This window comes from Rattus rattus, chromosome 11, assembly GCF_011064425.1.
Source record: "Rattus rattus isolate New Zealand chromosome 11, Rrattus_CSIRO_v1, whole genome shotgun sequence".
Lineage (NCBI taxonomy): Eukaryota > Metazoa > Chordata > Mammalia > Rodentia > Muridae > Rattus > Rattus rattus.
In genome coordinates this window covers 708,668-734,637 of record NC_046164.1, presented here as the reverse complement: position 1 = coordinate 734,637, position 25,970 = coordinate 708,668, and the positions used below count along the sequence as shown (strand labels likewise).

Genomic DNA, 25,970 nt, shown 5'->3' with positions numbered 1-25,970 from the left:
CACATCCATACTCCCCTTTTCTATTTATCTTCTAGATCACTGAGTTAGGATGCTTTTTCAGAAGACAATGTTTGGAATAAGAGTAGGGTTTTTTTTTTAATAACATCTAATTTTTTTTTAATTTTAAAGCAGTCATTTTGGTTTCTATGAACACAAGCTTTGTTGTTAATGTACCAGAGATAGACATCACACCCAACAGCCCCCTAATTCAATAAGGAAGTTGAAAAAACATTAATAAAAAGAGCAAGGCTAGACACACCAGGGAGGCAGAAACCCTGTGACGCCATCTCTGCCTTGGTACTCAGAAGAGAGTGCCTCCTCAAGGCTTCCAGAGCTTCAGAGAGTCCAAGTTCCTTTTAAGAGGACTCCTTGGGTTTCTGCCTGGTGGTCTCTCTTGGTGTCCAGTGGTACCTGTATCTGCCCCAATGCTTGCGGGCTTGAAGCTTAGACCTCAGCTTGAGCATTATCTCAGTCCTTTTCTGGGAGAGGAGGTATGTTTTCATTTCAACTTTTATGCTTGCTTATCCCATAACAATGTATCCTGCCTTCTCAAGTTCTTCTCTCTGCATCTCTCTGTCTCTTTGTCTCTCTCTGTCTGTCTCTGTCTCTGTCTCTCTCTCTTTCTCTCTCTCTCTCTCTCTCTCTCTCTGTCATAAAGAGGAGGAAAGTATTTTATCACAGAGAAAAGAATATTCAGAGGGAGTTATCTGTCAGTGCATGGTATTTTCTGATAGTTCTTGGTTTTCTGTAGTGAGGAATGAAAAGTATGACAGTAAGCAGAAGTGTCACATCCTCCTGCATAAAAATGACAATGAGATATGTGGTCATCGGGTTGTGAAAAACACCTGCCACCTCTAGTCGTGTGTATTCACTACTTACCAGAATGAATGGGATTGTTTCTGATTTGTAAGGTGTCTCCATCTCTGATTCTGGCCCACAAGTCACACCATTGGCTCAAGCTGATTCTTTCAGACTTGTTTTACAAGTTGGGTTTTAATTACACGGGATTTCCTCCTTTGGCTTCAGGTACACAGAACACGAAAGAGTCATTCAGTTGAGAGGGAATCTCAAAGCAGTAGGACGGACAGAACCAAGGACCTCTTCATTATTCAAGAGTAAAATGTATAGGTAAGACCTGCTTTTGTTGCTGAAGCTTTGTGTGTTTTATTGTGTCTGAAAGTATGTGAAATGCAAAGATGTTTTAAAAATTGGGGCTGTACAAAATAGTTACAGTCACTTCTTTAAAAACTTCAGTGAAACTGTTGGAAATTGTTAAGTAATGTGCCTAATATTTAGACAGCATGCTTAGCTGAGTCTCTGCCTTTGCGGGAGGGGGTGGGGATTTGTTTAAACCAAATGAATAAACCTAAGGAGATGATTTAGCATCACCACATTATCTTTAAAAAAGGAAAGGTCTCTGTCATGTCTCAGTTACTAGAAACTGAAGTGTGAACTTTGAAAACCTATAATCAGTAAAAAACTTTCTCTGTTGCGTTAGAACTTTTGAAAACCAGATATTTTGATTCTTAGCAATATCATTGCTACCTACTAAATAAGACATGAACCCTAATGTCCTTCCTAAAAAATTAAAGGCAGTATTTGTCTATATTTTATGCAATAATATTTCTAACTTTTAGTTAGTATTGTTAATATTTAGGAAAACTGTCATCTCTCCAATTTTCATTTTGATTAATGATCAATTATTTTCATAAACATCTACATAAAATACAAATTGTCTCCTAACCTGCCCTCAGGCAATACAAGTTTAGCTAACCTAATGAAAATCGTATATATTATACATATTGCATTTCTATTAGCATAGAAAAAAGATATATCAGACTAACTAGCAGACTGCGCTAACAGGAGGATCAATAAAAGCAAGGGCACTGGGTAGGTATAAGAATGGTTGAGCTTTTCTCTAACCTCATAAGAAGAAGAAGAAACAAAAGTCAAACCATATTGAATAATGAAAACTCATGTAAGATTATATGTACTTGAGTATTCCGACAGGAATGTGAGAAATAGATGGTAGTCTACATTTCCAGCAATAGCATAAAAATAAGTTCTTTCATATTTCTCTTGGGGTTTTGATTCCAAAGACTCTACATTTGGCCACATTTTGCCTCTTAAACAAGCTGTTCCTACTGTAATTGTTTTCTTTTTGTTCATTATGTATAATCCATAATTATGCAAAATTGGTGAAATTCTGAAATTTGCGAAAGCTTGCCTGGGAGACAGTGCACTCCATCAGTCAAGCCGAGTAAAGCTTAGAACTTCCAGAGTGTAGAGTTGGGGAAAGTTTTCAAATGGCACTGGGAGGTTTTTGGGGTTTTTTGTTTTGTTTTGTTTTGTTTTTTTAATTAAATTCCAGTTTCCCAGTTCTTCCACATGATCTGAGAGGTCAGCACATCAGGTCAGGTAGAGAAAAGAGAACAGATTTAATAATATACTTTTTAAGGTAATTCTAGGCAGTTTTTACCTATTTTTAGATGCATCTTTGGGTAACACTGAAACCGTTTTGTTTGACAGTGGGCTTTTATGGGATATCTGATTGCTCTCTTATATGCATAGCACTCTGGGATTTCATCCAAGCTGACCTTTCCTGAAGGTTGCACACATGATGTATTCCTTTCTTTGTTCATGTTCCTTTCCTTCAGGACAGAAGCCCCAAATCAGGCTCCAGAACTTAGGCACTTATGTTGAGAAATGGTGGTTATTCATTTAAGTTCTGTGGTATTCCAGAGTTTCTTAGGTCCATCCAGAGTATTTATATTCACCAGATTTCATAAAAGTTGCAAGATGAGGCTGAGATTTAGAAAACATGATGGTGATTACCAAGTCAGCATTCAGAACACAGTTTAAAGGAATACTTAAGGTGCGTGAGCCTATCTCAGCCCAGGAACAGACAGGTCCTGGCAGAGTTCCTCCTTTCATAACAAACCACATCTCCTCTTTCTTCTCTTTTGTCACTGCTGATGATACAATTAGCTGAATACAGAGACACGCCAACTCTGATCAGAATAAGGGCCTGAAATAAGAGCCTGGAAGAACATGAGATAAATTGAAAATTGAGTCTGCCTATATCCAAATGTGTTTTACGCCTTTTCTAGTTTCCATTTTGGTCTCTGAATTGTTGTTTCAACTTGCAAAAAATCTGTGTTTACATTTGCGAATCATTGGGCAGAGCGTGTATTTCTTTATACAAACTAGGTAGGTAAGCACCAATGTGTCTCTGTGGTCATGGAGACCATCTAATGCTAGTATGGGATGGAGAAGTGATGATGTCATGAGACACAGACAGGTCAGCTCCAATTTGGCATCCAGGGTTACATATTTTAGAGCAAATTAGTTCATAACTATTGTCATTTTGACCACCAGAAATCACACACAAGGTATTTCTGTAAGATTTCATTTTCCCCTGAAACATAAGCTATTCTATAACCCATGAAGTCTTTTGTTGGCTCCTCTAAATCAAGTCTGCCCAACCTTAACATTTGAAGGAATAAGGCACACATGCGTCATCTTGCTGAAACATCATCAGTATAAGGACATGTAGAATTATCTTCACTTAAAAATTCCTTCCTCAAGTACTTCTTGTTTTAACATCTCCTCTCCTTAGTAGTGGAACTTTTCTAAAATGTGCTTTATACCGGCATCTATCTTCCATCCTTTTTTGGTTTTCAGTTTTTGTTATGATAGGTATCATGAACTATGACACACAAAAAGTCCAATTACAGATGAGCGCAGACAATGATAACATACTAATAGTATACCATATGTATAAAAAAAACACTTGAACCTTTTTATCTTAAGTTAGTGATAAATATTTTAGGACATGCACATAATGCTGATTTAAATATTATATGATACATTCAAATATCAAAATTCCACGTGGCACCCTATAAACAAATTTATCTTTATTTATCTGTTAAAATAAAAATAAGTAAATGATAACTGAACACAAAATGAGCTGTTCTCCTTTTAAAATTCTTCATTTAAAAGTCATTAACATACATTTTGATCATATTCTTTCGACCTGCTACCTATTCAACTTCTTGTTCTCTCTCTCTCTCTCTCTCTCTCTCAACATACAAAACAAATAACAAATGTCAAAAAGAAGCAAGCAAGACAGTAAGGCAACAAATATAAATACAAAACTAAAAGCACACACACACACACACACACACACACACACACACACACACACACACACAATCATGGAGTCTATCTCCCTGGGCATGGGGCCTTCTTTGAAATGTGTTTGATAGACCAACTTGCATTCCACTGGAAGAAACTGATGTTTGTTTTCCCAAGATGTATCAACTGCAAATAGCTTCTTGGTTAAGAGTCAGATTTTCTATCCAGTCCCTTTCTCAGTGCTCAGGTTTGTCAGATATGAACTGTAAAGGTTCTGGGAGTGCTCTCATAGACTGTGAGGTCATGTGTATCAGCACAGTTGTGTCTGGAACACACTGGTTTTTGGAGTCATCCATCATCTCTGCCTCTGACAATCTTTCTGTTTCCTCTTCTGCATAGATTAATTCCTGAGCCTTGAACAGAAGGGTTGAATAAAGACATCCCATTTAGGGCTCAGTGCTTCAAAGTCAAAACAAGCTATTTTTAAATTGAAAGTCTTTAGTATCCATTCAAAGATAGCATAATTTTTATAACAGACTTACTATATAGCAGTTTAAATGAATAATTCAGATGCAAGTCAATTAATAACTCAGAAAATGCTACATGATAGCACCTATACCAGGCACTGCTTTGATTAATTGTAAAAAATAGCAGAACAATACTGTACTCAATTCATGAATATAATACCCAACTATGCAAAGGTCTTACACACAAACCAAAAAAGAGAGGCATTAAACCCATAATGCTCGGTTGACTATAAAATGGGAACAGGAAACCAGACAGGAGAAGAAAGAATAAAGGGATACGACCTGCAATGTCTTACTTATTTTGAAAAAAAAAAAAAAAGCTAAAGTGGCAAGATGTCAGCAGTTTTCTATTCTGAATGCTGGTACAAGATATTCATTGGGAAATTATACTGATAAAGTTGGGCTTACTCACAAGAATAACCTGTAGAGCATTTCTCGGCCATACAATTGATAACATACGCCGAAAGTTAGACCTGTCTGTATAGTGAGGAAGGATGCTTTTATGTGAGTTAACCTTATACTGAAAAGATACAATTCCTGCAATGTCTGCTGTTAGATTTACAAATAAATTACCTTCATTGAATGCTTTTTAACTTACAAAAGATTCAAAATAATAATTCTAATAAGCAAAGTAATGGTTTCTCAAAACTGTGGGCATTTAAAAGTGAATTTATGGATAATTAATATCTGCTTAAAATAAATATCACTGATATCCATGCCCCTGTAGGCACCTATACAAATGTGCCATATCCTCCGGCTTCTCTCCCTTCACCTTCTCTAGTGTAACTACTGTCTGTGGGTGATGTCTTAATCCTTCCTCGTCTTCATGGTTCTCCACCTTTGGGGCACGTCCTTTAAAACATAACTTCTATTTTCATAAATGTATAAAATGTGATCAAAATTGTCCTGGGAGGCCTGTAATAGTGTGTCCATAATCATAGCTATCAGAATTACATTCTAAGGGTATCCTACAGCTGACATCCATTCAGAGTGTTGGTCCCTAGCAGATTCAGTGGTACAAATGCACAAAGTCCCTTTAGGGTATATTTCTACAAGTTATTTTTCTGTGACACATTGTGTGCATGCTTATGTTTGCAAATAATTTTATCCCAGTAGTAATGGTTTCTCCTTAAAACACCTCTGAAACAGCTCGCGTTTAGCTCTTAATAATCATCCACATTGCAAAATCTGATGTAGGTCTCCATGCCTGTCTTACTCATAAGCACTCCATCGCTGTTCATTCCCTCTTCTATATATGAATTCTATAAAGCTTTAAATTCTCCACAGAGGATGGCCTTGTTGGGCACCAACGTGAGGAGAAGCCCTTGGTCCTGCCAAGGCTGGACCCCCCAGTGTAGGGGAATGTCATGGGGGATGATTGGGGAGGGGGAACACCTTGTAGAAGGGGAGGAAGATGGAATAGGGGGCCTATGGATGGGAAAGCAGAAAAGGGAACACCATTTGAAATGTAAATAAAATAACTTTCTCTACATTCTTGGTTTCTCTCTGACCCCACCCACCCTCTTTATTTCTCAGCTTGTTAAAAAGATGGTTCTCATTTTCCTTTCTCCTAAATTTGGACTGGAGGAGTAGTTCTTCTCTTTTCTACCTATGTTTTCTGTGTGATACTGTTTATCCTTGAGGATTGGATCCTGTGTAAGCTGGTGATCTTGAAGGCAATTGGTAGCCCCAGGTGACCATGATTATTCATCGAGAAGCACAAAAGTTTTCTTCATTGAAAATGAGCTTTAAACAGCGTACAACAGAGCTCATTCCCGATGGGGTACTGTACTGGCTGGTTTTGTGTGTCAACTTGACACAAGCTGGAGCTATCACAGAGAAAGAAGCCTCCCTTGGGAAAATGCCTTCCTGAGATCCAGCTGTAAGGCATTTTCCCAGTTAGTGATTAAGGGGGGGAGAACACAGCCCATTGTGGGTGGTGCCGTCCCTAGGCTAGTTGTCTTGGGTTCTATAAGAGAACAAGCTGAGCAAGCCAGGGGAAGCAAGCCAGTAAGTAACATCCCTCCATGGCCTCTGCATCAGCTCCTGCCTCCAAGTACCTGCCCTGTGTGAGTCCCTCTCCTGACCTCCTTTGGTGATGAACAGCAATGTGGAAGCGTAAGCTGAATAAACCCTTTCCTCCCCAACTCCTTAAAAGAAAATGAGCTTTAAGATCATATGGCAAGATGAACCATGCTTAACTGTCTTGTTTAATATTGCCTTTTGCAGTATTTGTCTTATTATTGCTTATCTTATACATTATGTGCTCATCCATTGAACATAAATCTGCTTTTCTTAGTAGAAACCATTAGATACAAGGTATACAGAATTAGAATGAAAAAGTCTAAGCTCTGTTATTGTCGTATTTATTGGAAGAACAGCCACTAAAAAATTAAATAAGTAAATCACTGTCCAATTCTAGTTATAGTAACGCCACAAAGGCAACTTTAGGGGCTTTGGCTAATTAGGATGAATGGAAGCAGCTGTGAAACTTTTGCTTTGTGGAAATTTCAGCAATACCAGGCAATATTTACTGAAAATTCCACCTTTATTGGCTAAAAGCCAACCATATTAGTGATCGAGAATTTCCCATTTCATCTTTGTTCGTAAGATGAAATGTCTATTGTCATGAAAAACATATCAATCTACCTATTCACGGAAAACTTCCTTAAGGACCTATTCTATCAGCAGAAACTTAAATGCATACAGAACAGATTACGCACTCATTTAAAGGCAATTAAAGAGTTTGCATGATATCCTTAAAAGAATTGTAAAGCTAGGAAAGACCGTGAACAGGAGTATTTTCCACTAGAGTGACGTGAGCAACTTGCTTGATATTGGTATCATCCAATAAGACAGAAAATTGGAGGAAATGTTTGTTTGTTGGGGCAGGGGGGCAAGAGAAGGTTGTGAGAGTTAAAAGGATAAGATGAACACTTCATTTTGGAAACACCGAATGCTAAATGCCAAGTGGAGATACGTGAAGGTTGCAGTTGGACATTACAGCCAAGAAATTATGCATAGATCAATGTTTCTTAAAATATGAACTTTGGTTATTCTTGTCTATCAGACTCCTAAATGTAGATTTTTGAACAGCACAAGCAGATTGTTTGAAATTGTGTGGATGGTGAACATGAAAATTTGCAATTCCCAAACTCCTTCTGTTCTTAGGCACATGACTGGCTAGAACAGTAATTAAAACTGTCCGAATTAGATCAGCTAGAGGAATTGGGGAGAAAATAAACAGAGCTAAAACAACACTAAGAAATTCAAGACGAAGCAACTAGCAAAAGGTATTTAAGAGATTGAGAGAGGGACAGAAAGAGAAAGAAGACTATTTTAGAAAAGGACAGCTTTGTGAGCATTTGGTTCTCAGTCCAGGCCAAGCAGCAGAGTACCAATCACATTTATTACTGACTCTAATGGAGAAGTTGACCACAGAGTAGGCCCCTCAGTGTCAAGTTATTGTGGTTATACAAATATGATGTCTAAGTGGGTCATATAATACAAGAATACAGATGTCCGTCAGCCAGAATCACAAGTCTGGAATTAAACTTTTATTGTTTGTACTGAAGACTATATACATATACATACATACATACATATATATATATATATATATATATATATTATACAGCCTATTTTCTCTACTTACTACCAACAAAAGACCGTGCTTTAATGAAAGTGAATGTTTCTATGACTATGAAATACCTAGAAGATGTAATACTCAGACCTTATCTCAATTAGAAATGAGGATTTGAAAACAAGGGCAACACTTCATGCCTCCAATGCCTAGTAGAATGTTACATGAATGTATTCAGTTGTTTACGAAGGCTTCAATGTTCATTAATAAATACTATATTCATGCAATTCCCATCACACACTGTGTTACAGAGAAAAACAAGCTTCTGAGAAACTTTTGAGGCAAAAGATCAAGAAGCATAAATGCTGACCTTTGTAGTACTGCGTTTGTCCACTTACTGTTTTATTCATCTGCCTGAGAAAAGGGAAGGAGATGCTTTTGAAGTTCCTTTCTGTTGCCAATATCCTGTCATTTTACAAACTGCTACCAATCTTCCAGCATGTTGTTATAAACAAAGTACTCTGCAATACTGGAGAGATGGCTCAGAAGAGCATTGATTGCTCTTGTAGAGGTCCTGAGTTCAATTCCCAGCAACCACATGGTGACTCATAACCATCTATAGTGAGTTTGCTGCCCTCTTCTGGCCTGCAGGGATACATACAGGCAGAATGCTATATACATAATAAATAAATATATAAATAAATAAATAAACAAATAAGAAAAATGTACTGTGCTATTCAATTACATTTTAATTTTTGGTCAGTTAAATATTTTAAATGATATATCAGTTTTATTGCATGTTAAATTATATTTCCAACTAAAACTGGGATTTACATAGAAGAAAAAAGTATAATTTACTGATGGCACTTCATTTAATCCGCACAACTTCTAAGTACGTATTCTCAAATTTTTTTTGCACAAAGAAACAAATGTTCAAAGTGGTTTCATCCCTGTCTAGTAGTCAGTTAGGACTGTGTTATTTCAAAACCCATAGTTGTCACAATTGTATCTTCTTTATTACTTGTGTAGTAATGAAGGATATGAGGCTGTGTACAGTGATTCATATGCATCTTTACATAAGACCAGAAGCAACAGACTACACGATACATCGTTCAAGAAAATAAAAGGATTCCTTTGATGCCTGGCTTTCCACTTGGGGTTAGAAAGTGTAGCAGAAACTCAGACTGGACAAGGCTTTACCTCCATCACTGCCTGTACAGACTCAGGTTGGATGCCGTGGTATGCAACAAATCAGTCAGGACCAGCATTCACTTTTTGTTTTGTTTTTGTGTTGAATTTTTGTTTTAATATACCAAATCCTACTACAGGGCCTTCCAAGAACCCAACATTATCTATCATAGTTGTTTTAACAAAATTTTAACTCATTTATCCTTAGCGGATATGGAAATTGAGTTAGGTGACTTCCTAGGTTCACAGAGTAGATTAAAAACTGGATGAAATTCAGTTCATGTAGGCTCAGTCTGGGCTCTTGAGTATACTGTGCCATCTGCCTCCCTTTGTCTCATTGAGCTTACAATTGAGCAAGGCAATTGGAGAGATGGATAAACAAGTAATTGACACATGAGCAGACACACATGTTTTCCTTATTTAATACCATACAACATTATCATTATGGCATTTTTGAATAAAGTATGATTTGAATAAAATATATTTTGAATAAAATATGATTTTTTAAATAAAATACGATCTTCTTCCCCATTCCTATTACATACTCCTGTCAGGAATACAGTGCTGACAAATCTGGGGAGCCTGTATGAGAGGTAGGAGCGTCTGTTTGATGGGTCATAGAACTGAGGAGTTCCATTCAATGTAAAAGAAGAATGAGGAAGAAGTGTGGCAGTCACCAGAAACCTTACCGATTTTTTTTGTCCAAAATGACAAAGAAGAAAAAAGAGGTCGAGAGAAAGGACTTTCTGGCACCAAGAAGAATAACTGATCATAGCAGTGCCCCAACCCCCTGTGAAAACTGCTTCCCAGGTCATAAGCAGGTAACAAGCAGTATACCTCATAAGCTCTGAGACAGGACGCCTTTTGCAATGGCTGCAGAACTTTTGTTTCACAGACCATGCAACTCTGCTCATTTTGCTAGGAACTGAAGCATCCTGGGAAAACGATACAGAGCAGCCCAGTTCTTCGTTCTGATTCTGAAAACCATACAAGATTGAGGTTTGAAAAATACACGCATGAAAGTAAATATTACTTAAAAGCATTTGAAATAGCTAATCTTGGGCGTGGTCCGTGATTCACTAAAAGCCTCCTTGCACTTTGTCCATGAGAACAATTGTCATTTACTAGAGAGAGTAATTAAAGGAAACTAACCATGATGAATACAAACAGGGCACAATCCCAGTTCTGCCCATTAAGTCATATGTGGCAACCATTGGTCAGCTGTTCTCAAAGAATGGTCCCAATATATTTGCACCAGCTCCCTTGACTTGCTTTATTCAATATATTTTGAATATCTTTTGTACTTCAAGCTCTTCATCCATGAGTATATTATAGCTAGAACTTATACACTTAATGATCTATTTCTTTGGTATTCCTCCTCCTGTTCCGTCATCCTTCTCATTTCACTTCCGATCTCCCCACTCTTGACCCCAACACCTTAAAGGAATTTCATGCAGCTTCTATTCCTTCTATTCAAATTTAATGAGGTTATCCTCCTGATAATTGTCAAGAACATTTTCATATTTAGGTCTATATTTAACAATCCAATTAATGACTGGAGAATGAACACATTTTCAACAATAGTATCACCCTCTGTATTCAAGAGAGTATTTGGAGAGAACCGATTCCTCATCACCTTGGAACATATTTTGTAGAGATAGTATCAAAGAAAACAATACGTATCCCATCTCTATGACCTGAACATAGACACCCCTAATTCTCCTTCTGTCCTTTTTCTATAAAAATTAAATCACACTTAGCTACACATTAGGGTTGGTTTATTTTAATGGTGCAAAAGGCTAAGGGTCTGAATATCTAGTGAAGAAACTTGCCTAATGGATGACTTTAAGAGGCAGGGACCTAGTGTATGTCAATAAAAGCTCTGAATTTTGTCTTTGAACTTTTGTAGTCCAATTGATTCTAAAACTCCTGCTATAAAATAACTCAATAGTTATGCATAATTTAGAAGCTCACTGCAAATGAAGTCTTGCACCCAGAGCCACCGACTTGAAATGTGCGTTTTAACGGACAATTCCCATGTGCCTTAAATTTTAAGAAGCGCCACAGGAAAGAACTATTTTATAAAGCTTTAAGATAGCTTCTAGAGGTTTTAATACGGAAATGGAGGTGCATATCAAAAAGTTTTCTGGTGTAGTTAAATGTGAATAAACATGTCCTTTAACATATCCTTTCTCTCCTGCTTTGAATGAGTCAAAGTAGCAGTTTCCTGAGCTCCAAGAATGCTGTGAATTTTTAAAATGCTACACACTTGGGATATAAATGTTTGTGTGCTCACGTAAGTGGGAAAAACAATCCTGTCTGGCCAGCTCAGGCCCAGGAAAGAAGAAATCGGGCTGAGAAACATTCACAGGACAGTAGCTTTTCTCGCTTCAGCAGCCTGAATGGAATTGTGAGGCTTTCCGTCTCCCCAGCTTTTCTCCACTCTGACCTGTGACAGTTGATGCAAATATACATTACACCTTTGGAGGGCTCCCTGGGTTCCTGAGCAGTCTCTAGTGAGCTATTTGTTTCTCCACCCAGTAAGAGAAAATGCAAGTGCATGGGAGGAGCTTTATTCTAGAGTTAAGAGCTTTTTTTTTTTTTTATTTTGAGAGAAGATAATCATTCCAAATCTCAGATGCTTTTGCTATTATGTGTAACAAATTGCTTACCATCAACAATACCCCCGCCCCATTTAATATTCTCTCTTAGATCTGTTGCCTGCCAACTGCATTGAGTCCTGGCCTATTGAGTTTCTGAGTCATTTTAAGCCTGCCTACGTTGTCAATTACTTGCAGAAACCTTGAAAATTGTAGGATTATAATGTAAACCATTATTAAAAGGTAAATTTGAATAGTTTGTGTGTTTAAAGTGTGGAATTCCATTGTGTCTTTAGTGCAATTCTGAACTGTCACCAAAATCAGATCAGAGCAGTTTTATTCCAAAAGATATCCAAGTATTCAATATATTCATTTCCAAAAGTGGCATTTTGATAACTAAACAGCACATGCCATCATGGACATTCATAATTTTCAAATATCTGGAAAATAAAGGTGAAAGAACATCTTTTTGAAAATAAAAATAAGCAAAAAAAAAAAAAAACACAACCTTACCACTAAATCCGGATATCCAAATTTTATATAGATATAGATATAATTATTTGGGTTATCTTTAGGAACAGGCAAGGAACAAATTTTCAACCAAGTAGTTAACTCTTGCTTTGAAATTCAGTGGACTTGATGTGTTTTTCCAATGCCTAAGCTTTTTAGAATTCAGAAATAGAATTCTACCATTGTACAATAGTGCCCTCTAGAGTACACGTTTTGCTCCCTCCAGCTAACTAATCAGTTACAATATAAGACAGCCTGTGTCAGCACTTTCAGAACACTAGGACAAGTTCTTTAACAATAGAGACGATGAGGTAATTGCTCCCATCACTTTAAGAACTTATAATAACCAGAGCTGGGAGGTGGCTCAGTGGTTAATATTTGCCAAACAAGTGTCAGCTTCAGACGTCTATTCCTAGTGCCCAAGTAAAAGCCTACCTGGCACAGGAACTGACAGTAATTTCGCCATGCGAAGTAGAGACAGAGAATACTCAAGAAAAGCTGAGTAGCCAGACTAAGAAGGAATCAGAGCTTCGGATTCCTTGAAGGACCCTGACTCTGTATGTCAGATATAGAATGATGCAGAAACTCACACAAAGTCATTCGACTTTCCAAACATATGCACATGTACATACCCCAACTCATTCTTACTCATACATGTGTGGACACAAACACACATATATAACTTTCCATACCCCAACTCATTCTCACTCATACACACATGGACACAAACACACATGTACATATATCACACTCGCTTGCACATGCAAAACAATATGACTTCTAGTTAATGTACATGAAATACCAACATCATAAGTTCCAGAAGTGTTTCTGTTGGCCGTGTCCATATGCATGAGGAATAAGCTTCACAGTATCACTGATGGTCACAGGATCTACCATTTGTGCAGCTCTACAGTGCTGTCTTAGGAAAACAAATATATTTTGCAATATAGCCATAAGAAAAAAAAATACCTTAAACTCATTAACAGACTCCTTACAGAAATGTCAAGTAGCTCTTAGATGCCTTCAATGAATAAACAAAAGAGCAGCTCTGTTATAAAATATGATGCCACACACTGAGGGGAGGCAAGTTGGCAATTCTCATGTGGCTGTGTCCATCAGTAAGTATTCTTCAGTACTTCACAACGTTCTCCCAGCTGAACCATCTGCTATATGAGGCAAAAGCCACAACATTTATAGTTAGATAGATTGATTGATCATAGATACATACATACATAGATACATTAGATACATAGATAGATACATAGATAGATACATAGATAGATACATAGATAGATACATAGATAGATAGATAGATAGATAGATAGATAGATAGATAGATAGATAGATAGATAGATAGATAGACAGACAGACAGACAGACAGACAGACCTGCCAGGGGCCAGACCCAACCATTGACAGTGTGGTACTGAGAGGAGATAAGGAATTGGCAAAGGAGGAGCGAGTCAGGTGTAGTGGTCAGTGAAATCCTGCAGCTCTGACTGACCAGCGATCAGGTTGCTTCTTTATTCAAACAGGTTTCATGGAACAAAAACAGACTGATGATTATCCAATAAGTACAGATTATAGAATTTTGTCTGATCTGTTTGATTTTTTCATCACACGCCCAGGATTACACATTCAGTTACAATTAGAAAATATAAACTGAAGAGAGTTTATTTATATTATTGGCCCTCTAACTCCAATTCAAACAATCTAAAGAATGTCTCCACCAAAGCAAACACAGCCTGCTTTTAGACTAGCAGTATTTAAGGTTTTCAATCACTCCAGACAAACAACAAATATATGAACTGGTCTCTTTATGAACAGTAAGTACTAATACCTAACTCCTTTTACTATCTTTTCAGCATCTACATTACAAAGTAGGAAAGGTTATTTTAGTAATTCTGCCTTAGCTCCTGAGTTCTATTCTTCCAGGAGTATGCCCTATCTGATCCCCTATCTTTAAACTACATTTTCAGAAAGCTCTAAGCATATTGTAAAAATAAGTCTGGAATCTGTTACCAATTCTCCCGACCAGTCAGAGTTTGTCAATTATCTCTGTCCCACACCAATTGTACTGTTTGCTTAGGGGCAGAGGATACCTCAAGAAGATTTTTGGAGTCATAACCTCATCTTGTAATTTCTAGCTTTGTGCTTACCACAATCTTCAAGGCATATAAAACAAACTTCCAAATATGGCTAGATAAAATTATTTCCCTGAAAGCAGAAGGAATATTAAGTTTATGACTTTCCTAAAAAGACTAAGACATAATTTTCTCAGGAAAACACATAAAATGAATCACAATGCAGAAAGAATACAACACACAGAGACCGAAACCTAAAAGTGAGGCACAGAATGACAGCAATGACAGCATTCATTCAGTTAGCTATGCTAGAACTCCATAGATCCCTCTTTACTTTAAAATATCAAAAATAACAAAGGTCATAAACAACTAGCAAGATGTTTTCATTTCAAAGATTATGGTTAAAAAAAACCTGTATCAGAACTCTGAATTTAAAAGGAAGAATGCTTAAGTTTCTTTGAATAAGCTTTCTACAACTAAGGAACGTCTTCGAGCTTATTAATCCCAGATGTGGGGCAGATCAATGTCACAACATGATATGCTGCAATGATGGGCCAAAACAGCAATTCATCTCTGTGTTATTCTTTTAAAAGTCCATGGCTACACAGCTAGACAGATGGCTCAGTGGTTTAGAGAATAGGTCTTGCATAGGACCTACCCAGGTTCAGATCCCAGAAGTTACATGGTGGATGCTCTCTTCTGACCTGCACAAGTACATACTCACATCATTTAAAGAAAATCCTTTACAATTCTTTCAATATCAGAATCAACTTTCCTCCAAGCCAAAATCTTTTTATGAACACTTCTTGAGCAGATTGAATACTAAGAAACCAGAGCAAGTGGCCTCGTCTTTTTCTTCTTAAGTGGGTGCCACCTCACACCCATCAGTCTTGGGCTGACAGTCTTGAAACAGAACACACATTGTACAGTTAGATGAAGAGATATTTGAGGTTGACCTAGAAATTACAAAACAATCTATGACCTCTCCTGTCTGTTAGAACGGGAATGAATGAAGAAATTGGTGAACCTGTTCCTCTACCAAATGCAACAATTCTTTGTTTAAAAAAAGCCATTCATCAGGGCATGCTTGATGATGATGAGGAGGAGGAAAATAGACAAATAATATTTGTGTTTGGAACCAAGAAATCATGTAAGTTGGTTAAGGAATATTTTTTGAGATTATTCTGCTGCAAACTACATAGATATCAAAGATTTGCTTGACAGCACCTACAATGAAAGGCTGTTAGCAATGTGACTAAGGGGGGAGACTCCTTAAGATAGCTGCAAAATCTTCAATACCCAGCATGCTATGCTGAAGCGAAGAAAGTCTGGGAAAGCAGGGACAACCAGTGGTGTGAAGGGAAGTGCTGTGGCTAACTCTGTGACAATGAAGGATTGTTCCAAAGGCAAGTTGCACCACTGTGTCTTCATTGTCACCGTTAGAGAACAGTAGACAAGAAAATTTGCATATGGTAGCCACACAGCCTGGTTCTCCCTGCATGGAGTTCCAGAACAGGTCAGCTCCGTGGTTGCCTTTCCTCTTTACGTGTGGAAGTTGCTGTTTTTCTTTACTACGAGTAAAACTGAACTATGAGTCCTTTCCAGAAAGTGGAGCTTTTTTTCTTTGAAGCAATTTCTGCCTCATTCATTATCCAGTTGACTTCAGTGAACTTTGCAAAGCCAGGATGTCCAGAGGGGTAAAACAAGAGGTGAAAGTTGAAGTTACTTCGGGGTTATAAGGAAATACCAGGATGGGATAGAAAATTCTGGATAGTGACTCTCTCGGGAACTAAGAATTAAGAAAAAACATTTTCAGGCAAATATATAGAGCTTTCTTAGATATCTGATAAACATAATTGCATCAGCAATTTTTTTATTGTTAAAAAACTAGAATGTATTAAAATATGCAAAATAAAGCAAGAAAACATGTTGAGTCCAGCATGACATCATCAATAGAGTGATCAATGTGGACCATAGGTGATGTAGCTTTGTTCCCAGCCAATCTCACTCAGTTCCACGTTTCTTTCCTTTTATTTCTCTTTCCCTTTCCCCCTTTCTTTGTAGTAGAGAAAAGGAATTACTACAAAAGTAGCACCATTTTGAAAAAGCAAATAGGAATAACTGTCCAGAATATAGCTAAGAATTAGTAGGGGAAAAAAATCTATCCAAAAACTAAACCTTTGACTGCAGGCTCATTATACCATGCCCTAAGTACATGAGCTAATCCCTCGCTGACTGATGGCTTAATAAAGTAGGTGTGGTTCTTCAACCCACTGTTTAAATAACCACATACCTGAGCACTGAACATGAACATTTAGTTTATTTTCATTCATCACTATAAGTTATTATATTAAGAGTTAGCATTGGCTAGTAAGAAGTTGAGACCAAAATTCATAGCTCCTTCATTTCTATTGGTAAGCCATAGTGAAGCCTTACTTACTCTGGATCATGCATCATCAAAATTTTAGTCTCATGTATAAAATAAGATCATAGTGCTGTGTTTTAAAATATTAGTTCATGGCTGCCTAAGTTTCTTAACACACACTATTAGAACTGAGCAATGTTCGTATGTATTACTGACCACCTTCATCTAGAAATTTATATACTGTAGTTTATATTTTTCATCCAGTATATCATTTTATTGTAGTCAAATTTAGCTTTTCATACTATTTTTTCAAGCTTAAGCCCTACCTCTAAGACAAGAAGACATAATGATGCTTCCTATCCCAAAACCTTCTCAGCCTAGACTCACTGTGGTGAACATAGTCTACAATATTGTCTTATTTCATAATTATTCCACAAGCCTAAGGTATATCCTTTGCAATACAGAATTCAGAGCTCAGAACATAGCTTTGTGGGAAAGAGCTTGCTGTGAAAACAAGAGAACCTGAGTTCAGATCCCTCACATCCATTTAAAGTCAGGAATGAATACAAGAGCCTGTAAGCTCAATGCTGGAGGGAGAAGAGACAAGTGGATCCAAGGAGTTTGCTGGCAAGCTAGTAAAAATGGTGAGCTTGAGATTTAATAATAGACTTAATGGACAGTAACAGAGGGAAACACCTGAGGTCCTCCTCTAGCATTCAGATGTATGTTCATGAGTGTGTGCACCTGCACACATACATACATACTTATTATACAATGCACCACCTGTGCACATGCACACATGCACAAGTGTGCACTCACATGCACACACATACACATACACACATAGACATACACAATCACGCACACACAATTTAACTAGGATATAGTGAAAATATTTTCTTAATATTCTAAAGCATCTTGGAACACATTTCAGTTATGTAGTGAAATAATAGTGACATTAGAACAGGAAGAAGAATGCCAAAGGACTTCCAGAATATGAAAATAACTCATTGAAAAATAGAACCACCTAGAAAGTGTAACCTGTGCATCAAATGAAAGACATTCATTACCCTCCCAGAAGTAAAGCAACTTGTCTATTGTAATCACATACTGAACTCCCAAAAGCCAAAATAGCCAGCCTGTGAAGAAGCAGAACTCATATTCCAAGGCTCACTGACAACAGATATTCATGAACTATCATTCGCTCTGCTCCCCTTTCCTTAACACTTCCTCCCATTTCTTCTCACACACACAAACACATGCACACAGATATACTCACATGAGTGGGCATGCACATACACACAATTCATGGCAGTCTTTTGCTTGCATTGTGTCTTATTGTACAGAATGTTAAACCTCAAAGCAACAGTCTGCAGGACACTTCATTTTTGCTTTTCTCTCTGTAGCTGTGCATTGTGAAGTGTATGTAAGTTGTGTGATTTCCAGTGGAAGACCAGGGGCTAAAGTGAAGCCCATGCTCCCTTAGCTGTTTGCCTCAGAGGGGAGCCATGTGCAACCTAAAGGACACCCCTTTAAAGGAGTTGTCTTTCTCTGGTTCTCATGAAAACAGTAGGCTCTCTCACTTCTCTCTATATTTTTAAGTTGTATAGAGTGGTTGACGTCAAGAAAAATAAATGGATGTAAATGTAATTCAAGGTCAAAAGAAATAAGAATACAAACCCCTAAAAGAAAATAAGATTTTTAGCACAGTGAGGCCAATTTTTCATTCAAGTATAGAATTCTTCCCGTCCATATGAACTGAGAATTCCCTATGAAGTCAATACACTCAGCAAGCCATGACTCTGGGTTAAATTATGACTCACGGCTCGAGTTACACAATGCTGAAGAATGCTGTCTTCTTTCTTTTTATGGAGTATTCTATGTGTACTTAAGGTTATCAAGGGAAACAAAACAAAACAAAACAAAACAAAAATAAAGAGTTTAGCTAGTAAGGCAGGAAACGGAGACCCCATTTCCACAAACAATTTTAAAAAATGATTTTCTATTTTGATCTGTTTTAAAGTATTAAGGTTCCAAATTAGACTTTGTTTAAACAATGCACTCATTAACATAAAACATAAATAAATAAAAACTAACTTTATTGGATAGTTCCCACTGCCTGCCTTGTGGCAACAAACTGCCTGGGGTTGAAGTTGAGATAAAATGTCTTCTTTTGGACATAGTTTTTACGTTCTTCACAACTCCAGCATGTAACATAAACATACTTTATCTGCATATTCTGTGAATTATGTTTGGATTTTCCATTTTCTAATGTCAACAAGAGAGGTAGCAAGTGTGATGAGTGTCAACCACAACGTATAATTAGCAGGCATTCTCCTCCCATCTGAGGTAGACCTTGGCAAACTGAACTTGCCAAACCTGGATTCAGATGACAGCTCTGTCACTTACTTGCTGAGTAACTTAATCCCTCAGCCGCTGTTTCCTCATCCATAAAACGCGTACTTTTATGAGGATTAAGCGAGATGAGGTAGGAAAGCCTGGGATGGCGCAGGCACATGGCAAGCATTTAATAGCTGGTAGAGATTGTCCTTTGATTTACACTTGTATGTACACCAGCATTCAAAACTGGGATGCATGGCGCACGCTTTAATCTTTAATTTAGTACCTCCAAACTATTGTAAAAATTACTTTTAAAACCATCTTTGTAGAGTCATTTGTTGATTTGCATTAATAATGCCTACGTAAAGTCTGTAACTTCTACTGGTCAAAATAGACAGACTAAGAAGACTCAGTGATGCCTTTCACAAGCGAATAACTTGTAAGTGGAAATATGTAGAAATGCCCTTTTTTGACATATGAACTTGTACAAGAGAGTAGGAAAAAAAACAAGCAAGCTTTTTGAGATCAGGAAGCAATGGGGGAGAAAAAAGGACCCAGTGAGGCGGACTAATGCATGAGCCATCTCAAGGATAAGATAACTTACCCAGGCAACTAAACCACAAAGGTTCTTCAAGGTGTCATGCCCAGATACTGAGTCTGGCTAAATCAACTCAAGCAGGGCAGGGCAGCACAGAAGAAGACGGAATGGCAAGGGTGATCATCGTGTATTACAAACATCACATGAAAAGTTTAAATACAATCTTAAGGACAGGAAGATTCCATATAAGGGAAAGGGGAAGGGAGGGTTTTCTGTTTTGTTTTGTTTTGTTTTGTTTTAAATCTCTAGAAGTGTTTTCAGGAGTCAATTGCAAAGGAATAAAAATTCTATATTCAACTTAAAATTGACCTTTCAGAAAAAATCATCTCCAAATTCTATACACTCAAATTTAAAAGATGCCTAGACTCTGACCAGTCCCCGGCCACTTAACATCTTATCTAAGATACATTGTCTTTCACCTTGAATGCTGGATAACCTCCTACATTCTCTCTCACTCCGTCTCAGACCTACCAAGAAGAGCCCACTAAAAGAAAGGACCTGATTCTCTTCCTGTGTCCCAAACCTCAAGTACTTGCCTCACTCAAATGATAGCCTTTACAGGCCCTGCCCCAAATTACTGTCTCTGCTATGACTTTCTCTGCCAGTCTCATTGAATTTATTTCCTTATTCTTTCTTCCCCCTTCACTCAGCCTGCCAACCCACATGGTCATTGGTGTCACTAATCCTCCCTCCAGGCTGTTTCTCAAATACACCAATTGGTACCCTGGTTCATTGCCTCCCATTCTCTCTGCCTAGATCTCTTGCCATTATAGGTACTTTCTGACTTTTTTCGTGTTTATTCAAATGTCATTTTTGGTAGGTCTTTCCTGGTCACTGTAACTTTTCAGCACCTCAGACAGATCCATTTCCCCCTTCTTTATCTTCTATTTTTTTTCTATTTATCTTCATCATATCTGCCACTCTTGCTCCCATCATGAAGGCTGGATCTTATTCCACGGAAGCTGATATAGAGGTGGCACATGTAATAGGAAACTTGGAAACAACAGAATTTTATTTCTCACAGTCTGGAGGCTGAGAGGTCTGCATCAATTGCAGTATTTGTGTCTGCTGACCTGTTTCCATAGTTATGGATAACCTTAATAGACATACGACATAAGACATGTAGTTTCCTGTTTCAGGACATTGAGCCCACTTGGGAGTTTACTCTCCTCATAACCTAATCACCTCCATCAACTGTCAATGCCACATCTGCTGGAAAGTTAAGATTTCAATATAAGAATTTTAAGAAAATAGCATTCAATCCATTGCCACTGGCATGGTCATTTGGTTTTATTTAATGGGCCCCTAAGAGCTTTAAAAACCACTAGAGCATTACAGACTTCCACCAAATCTTTGGAATTAAATTATTCAAGTTGAATTAGGCTGATTAGTTATAAAATCAAGGAGACCAGCTAAAAGTATCATCAATGAAGCAATTGTCAGGTCACAGTTAAGATACAGAGATACTAAAGAAAAAGACTTAGGTAGTAGAATAAGAATTATCTCTTGCATTTGAGAGATATCCATGAGGGATGAAGTGAAGCGTACTCCTCAGTGCCTCATGTGTGTAGCGCTCATCAACATGAGAAGTAGTCCGTGCTGGGGACGGAGGCTATAAGCTGTTCATTTAGGTGGTTGTCGAACATCTATAAGCTATTCAGTGAGCAGCTGTAAGCACTGGTACAGAATACACAGAGAGCTATAGGCTAAGCAGGTGTCTTAGGAATATTTTCCTGGTTGCTTGCTTAAACTATAACATGCGTGAGATCATTTGAAAAGAGTACATATCAGAAAAGGACTGTGAACTAATCCATTGTTAACATCATAACTGACTTTTGAAATGGACATAAAATTCTCAAAAAGTTCAATATTTACAATATTGTGTATAGCTGATCTAATAAGTACCCTGCCACTAAGGTCTCCGACTATTATAGATAATGTGAATTTATTATCAAATTTCTATTCATCTATAGCTAAATGTGAGGCGTATCTATGTACCAATGTCAAAAGCTAATACTCCCATATAAGTATATTAAGATATATTTTCAAATTCAAATTAAATCAATTCCTGAATCACACGCTTCCTATATAATAAAATACTATGTGTAAGACAAAATTCTAGACATTTGAGAAGACAATAGATTAACCTTGTTTTTCCCAAAGCGAGATCAGTGAACTCAGCACTTTTCTGTCCTCTGAAGAATGTTGTAATTTAGGACATATACTGTAAGGAGTATGCGTTCTTTCATTGAAACTTCCTGGTTTCCATTTCCAGCTCTGTCATTCTTGATCAGAAAGGATTTACTCCCCCAGCTTCACTCTCCCTGTGTTCCGAATGGACTCTATTAGAGAGTTCATGAGACCATTGCGAGAGTCAGCAGCTCACGGGTAGTGTCTGTTGGAGGCTTTCACAATAGGACTATAAAAAAGGCTGCTGAAGAGGAGAGAGGGAGAGCTGGGTAAGCATAGTGCAACAAAGAACTTGTTTTTGTTTTAATGCAAGTACTGAAAGTCTTGCTGGTCAAGATTCTGGATAAAAAAGTAAACGATTTCCTTACAGACTTCAAGTACATTACACATCAAAATTCAAACGAATTTTTGCAAACATTGCGAAACTTTCTATACATTTGCAAAGCTTACAATTCGACTAGAATTACCTAAGCTTTATAATCAGCAGATGCAGGGATCTACCTCTGCGTTACAGGGCAGAGACTTCCTCAGCTCTTTCTGCAGGGTGGAACAATCAATTCTTATGTAATCATCGCTTAAGAGATTAAGGTAGGTGAGGCTCCACGCCCTTTGTTTCTTGAGTCATATGTCTCCTGGTGCTTCTCTGTCTCCCCATTTGAGATGTTTTCAGGGAACTAAAGGCAGAGTTGGCTCAGAGTCATTCTCTTGGGAGACCAGACTCATCCAAACCAAAGCGTGTGCTGACTCCGACTGTTGGTTGTTTTTTTTTTTTTCATTTCTTTTTTTTTTGTAATTTTGCTTTATTCTTTTTTCTTCTTTTATAGAAAATAGATTTTCTTCTCATACAATGTATCCTGTTTATAGTTTTCTCTTCCTCTACTCCTTGCAGAACCTTCCCACGTCCTCTCTCCTCAGGATCCACTCCCTTTCTCTCTCTCATTAGAAAAGAACAACCAAACATGACAACAAAAGAAAGAAAGAAAGAAAGAGAGAGAGAAAGAAAGAAGGAAAAAAGAAAGAAGATGAAGCAAAAACTATCATATGAAAGTTGTACACGGCAACACAACGGGAGGAAAAGAACCCAAGAGCAGGCACAAGAGACAGAGAACTACTTGTTCTCACATTCAGAAATCCCATAAAAATACAGCTGTTTTATATATACATATGTACACACACACACATGCACACACACACATGCACACACACACATGCACACACACACATGCACACACACACATGCACACACACGCACACACACACATGCTCACTCACATACACAGATGCACACACACATGCACACACACACATGCACACACACACATGCACACACACACACGCACACACACACACGCACACACACACACACACACTCTGCCTCTGTTCCCATCTGCTGCTCGGAGGAAGCCTCTCTGATAATGACTGGCTGAGGAACCGGGGCCCTCACCTCTCTATGGCCTAGTCTATTTGTTGAGGGAAGAGACTCTATAGATGACTGAAAGGAAAACATGCATACCAACCTAACCGCAAAAGAGCTGACCTACAGTCTGTCCTACCTACCAAAGTATGCAAAGGCAATAGTGGCACAAAAACTGTGGGAGTAACCAACAGATGACCTCAAGTCCACTCCACAGTAAGGGACCTACATTAGACACTGCTCATGTAACCACGAACCAGAGACTAGATAACCCAGAAATCTAAGGCAAAACCAAACACTACTGATAAAAAAAAAGGAAGAAGAGAGAGAGAGAGAGAGAGAGAGAGAGAGAGAGAGAGAGAGAGAGAGTGAGTCACTAAAATAATTCCTAAAGATATTCTGCTATGCCTAAGCTTTGGTTTGTTAACATTCAGACTCTTTTGATACCTCTTACCCCACATCAGATTTTGTTATGGAAGTACAGCCTGCCCCTAGGTATTCTATGGAAGACTGGTGCCCTGGAGACTGGGGTTAACTCTGGTTTCCAATTCTTTATCTTCCTACCAGTAGGAATTAATATTCCCTGAACTCACAACCCGGATACTGTGGCCTGTGGTAGGGTACACCGGGCACAACAACCCTGGAGGTGACAAGTGAATCCACTGATACTCAGAGAGATAGGGAATGTCAAAATTCCAGTTTTCTCCCATGGTTGGACTGAAAGCCAGTTTTCACCAGTACAGTAAAAAGCCCAGATGGAGTACAAGAAAAGTACCTTTAGAAAGGTAAAGTTACGGGGTTGGGGACTTAGCTCAGTGGTAGAGCGCTTGCCTAGGAAGTGCAAGGCCCTGGGTTCGGTCCCCAGCTCCGAAAAATAAAACCAAAAAAAAAAAAAAAAGAAAGGTAAAGTTACATCTTTTATCCTTTATTGCTTTATTCTTGGGTAATGTCCTTCCTAGTACATGTATTTAAATGCACTTTTATGAAATGATATGTTTGATCAGAGCCATATTTTTTAATTTAGAGTGCACCTAATCAAGAAAAACACAAGTTAGCAAATATGCATTAACCTCTAACTTCCATCTAAATTGTCACTGGCCCCATCCATAGCACATAATGTAAAAAGGATCTATTGTAATAAATGGAAGGACACCATTTATGAATCTGTTGGTTGAACATAATTCAAGCATTGCATGGCAACCCTGCCATGAAACCTAAGTTAAGGAATCAATGATCACCTTAGAATATTCCTTTCTCACCTCAGAATGTCCTAAAGCAAATAGAAAATAATAATGAAAGTCAGATTAAAATCTGCCTAAATATAGTTGAGTCCCAGTTCTGTTAGGTTTCAAAATATGAAACATAGCCAGCAATTTACATGTGCAAAAATATTTATAAATATCATAAATATTTACAAACCCCCTAAGTATGCCTGACACTCTAGAGGGTCAGAAACACCAACTTGAAAGATATCCTAAAAGAATTCACAGATAAGCCTGTCTCGCTAGAAACACTTTTATCTTGCTAACCTCATTTGCATAACCTCATTTCGCCTTCCAATAGCTTTGTGAGATAGGCACTACTGGCCCATTTCTTCAGGTAAATGATAAGGTGATGACCCAAGCAAGGAGCTGCCCTGGTGACTTCCCCAAGGGAGTGGCCACTGCTGTGCCTGTCCTGGTGGAAAGGAGAGAGTGAATCATATTGTTTAAGATGATATGCCCACTGTAATATGAGATTGTCTATTACTACAAATTGGTTGGCCTGCACTGCACTTTATGAAGTCATAAGAAAAAAAAATAAGTCACGTACATTCTCTGTTTTTGGAGAGGCTCTAATCCAGAGGTTCTACCAGCTCGTGGGGCCCTACCCCTTTGGAGGTTGAACAACCTTTACACATGGGTTATATTTCAGATATCTTGCATGTCAGATGTTTACACTCTGACTAATAACAGTAGCAAAATTACACTTATGAAAGTAGTAACGACAGTAATGGTTGGGGTCACCACAACATGAGAAACATGTCATACATTAGGAAGGTTGAAAACCACTGCAGGTCTTGCTACTTTTGTGCCCCACTCCGTCATCTATATGAATATGAAATGACACCTTACGAAAGTGATTGGACTGGAGAGATGGCTCAGCGGTTAAGATCACTGACTGCTCTTGCAGAGGTCCTGAGTTCAAATCCCAGCAACCACATGGTGGCTCACAACCATCTGTAATGGGATCTGATGCCCTCTTCTGGTGTGTCTGAAGACAGCTACAGTGTACTCACATATAATAAATAAATAAATCTGTTTAAAAAAAGAAAGTTATTGTTATAATCCTCAATCTCATCTTTGCTTTTCTCCTCTTTCATTCTTTACATTCAGGGTGGGTCTCTCCTCACCATACCCTTGGTAATGGCCTCTAGTAAGGATGGGTTGCTGTGCT

General features: G+C 37.9%; 1 protein-coding gene across 1 annotated transcript in view; it reads left to right on the top strand.

Annotated features, from left to right (window-relative positions):
• Positions 1-881: 881 nt before the first annotated feature.
• The window catches only part of LOC116912791 (transmembrane protease serine 11D), a 58,071-nt gene continuing 32,982 nt past the window's right edge, over positions 882-25,970 (top strand). The window contains exon 1 of the mRNA XM_032916953.1: positions 882-1,128. Coding sequence (XP_032772844.1) covers positions 1,121-1,128 — 8 coding nt within the window. The 5' untranslated portion in view covers positions 882-1,120. The remainder of the gene's footprint in view (positions 1,129-25,970) is intronic.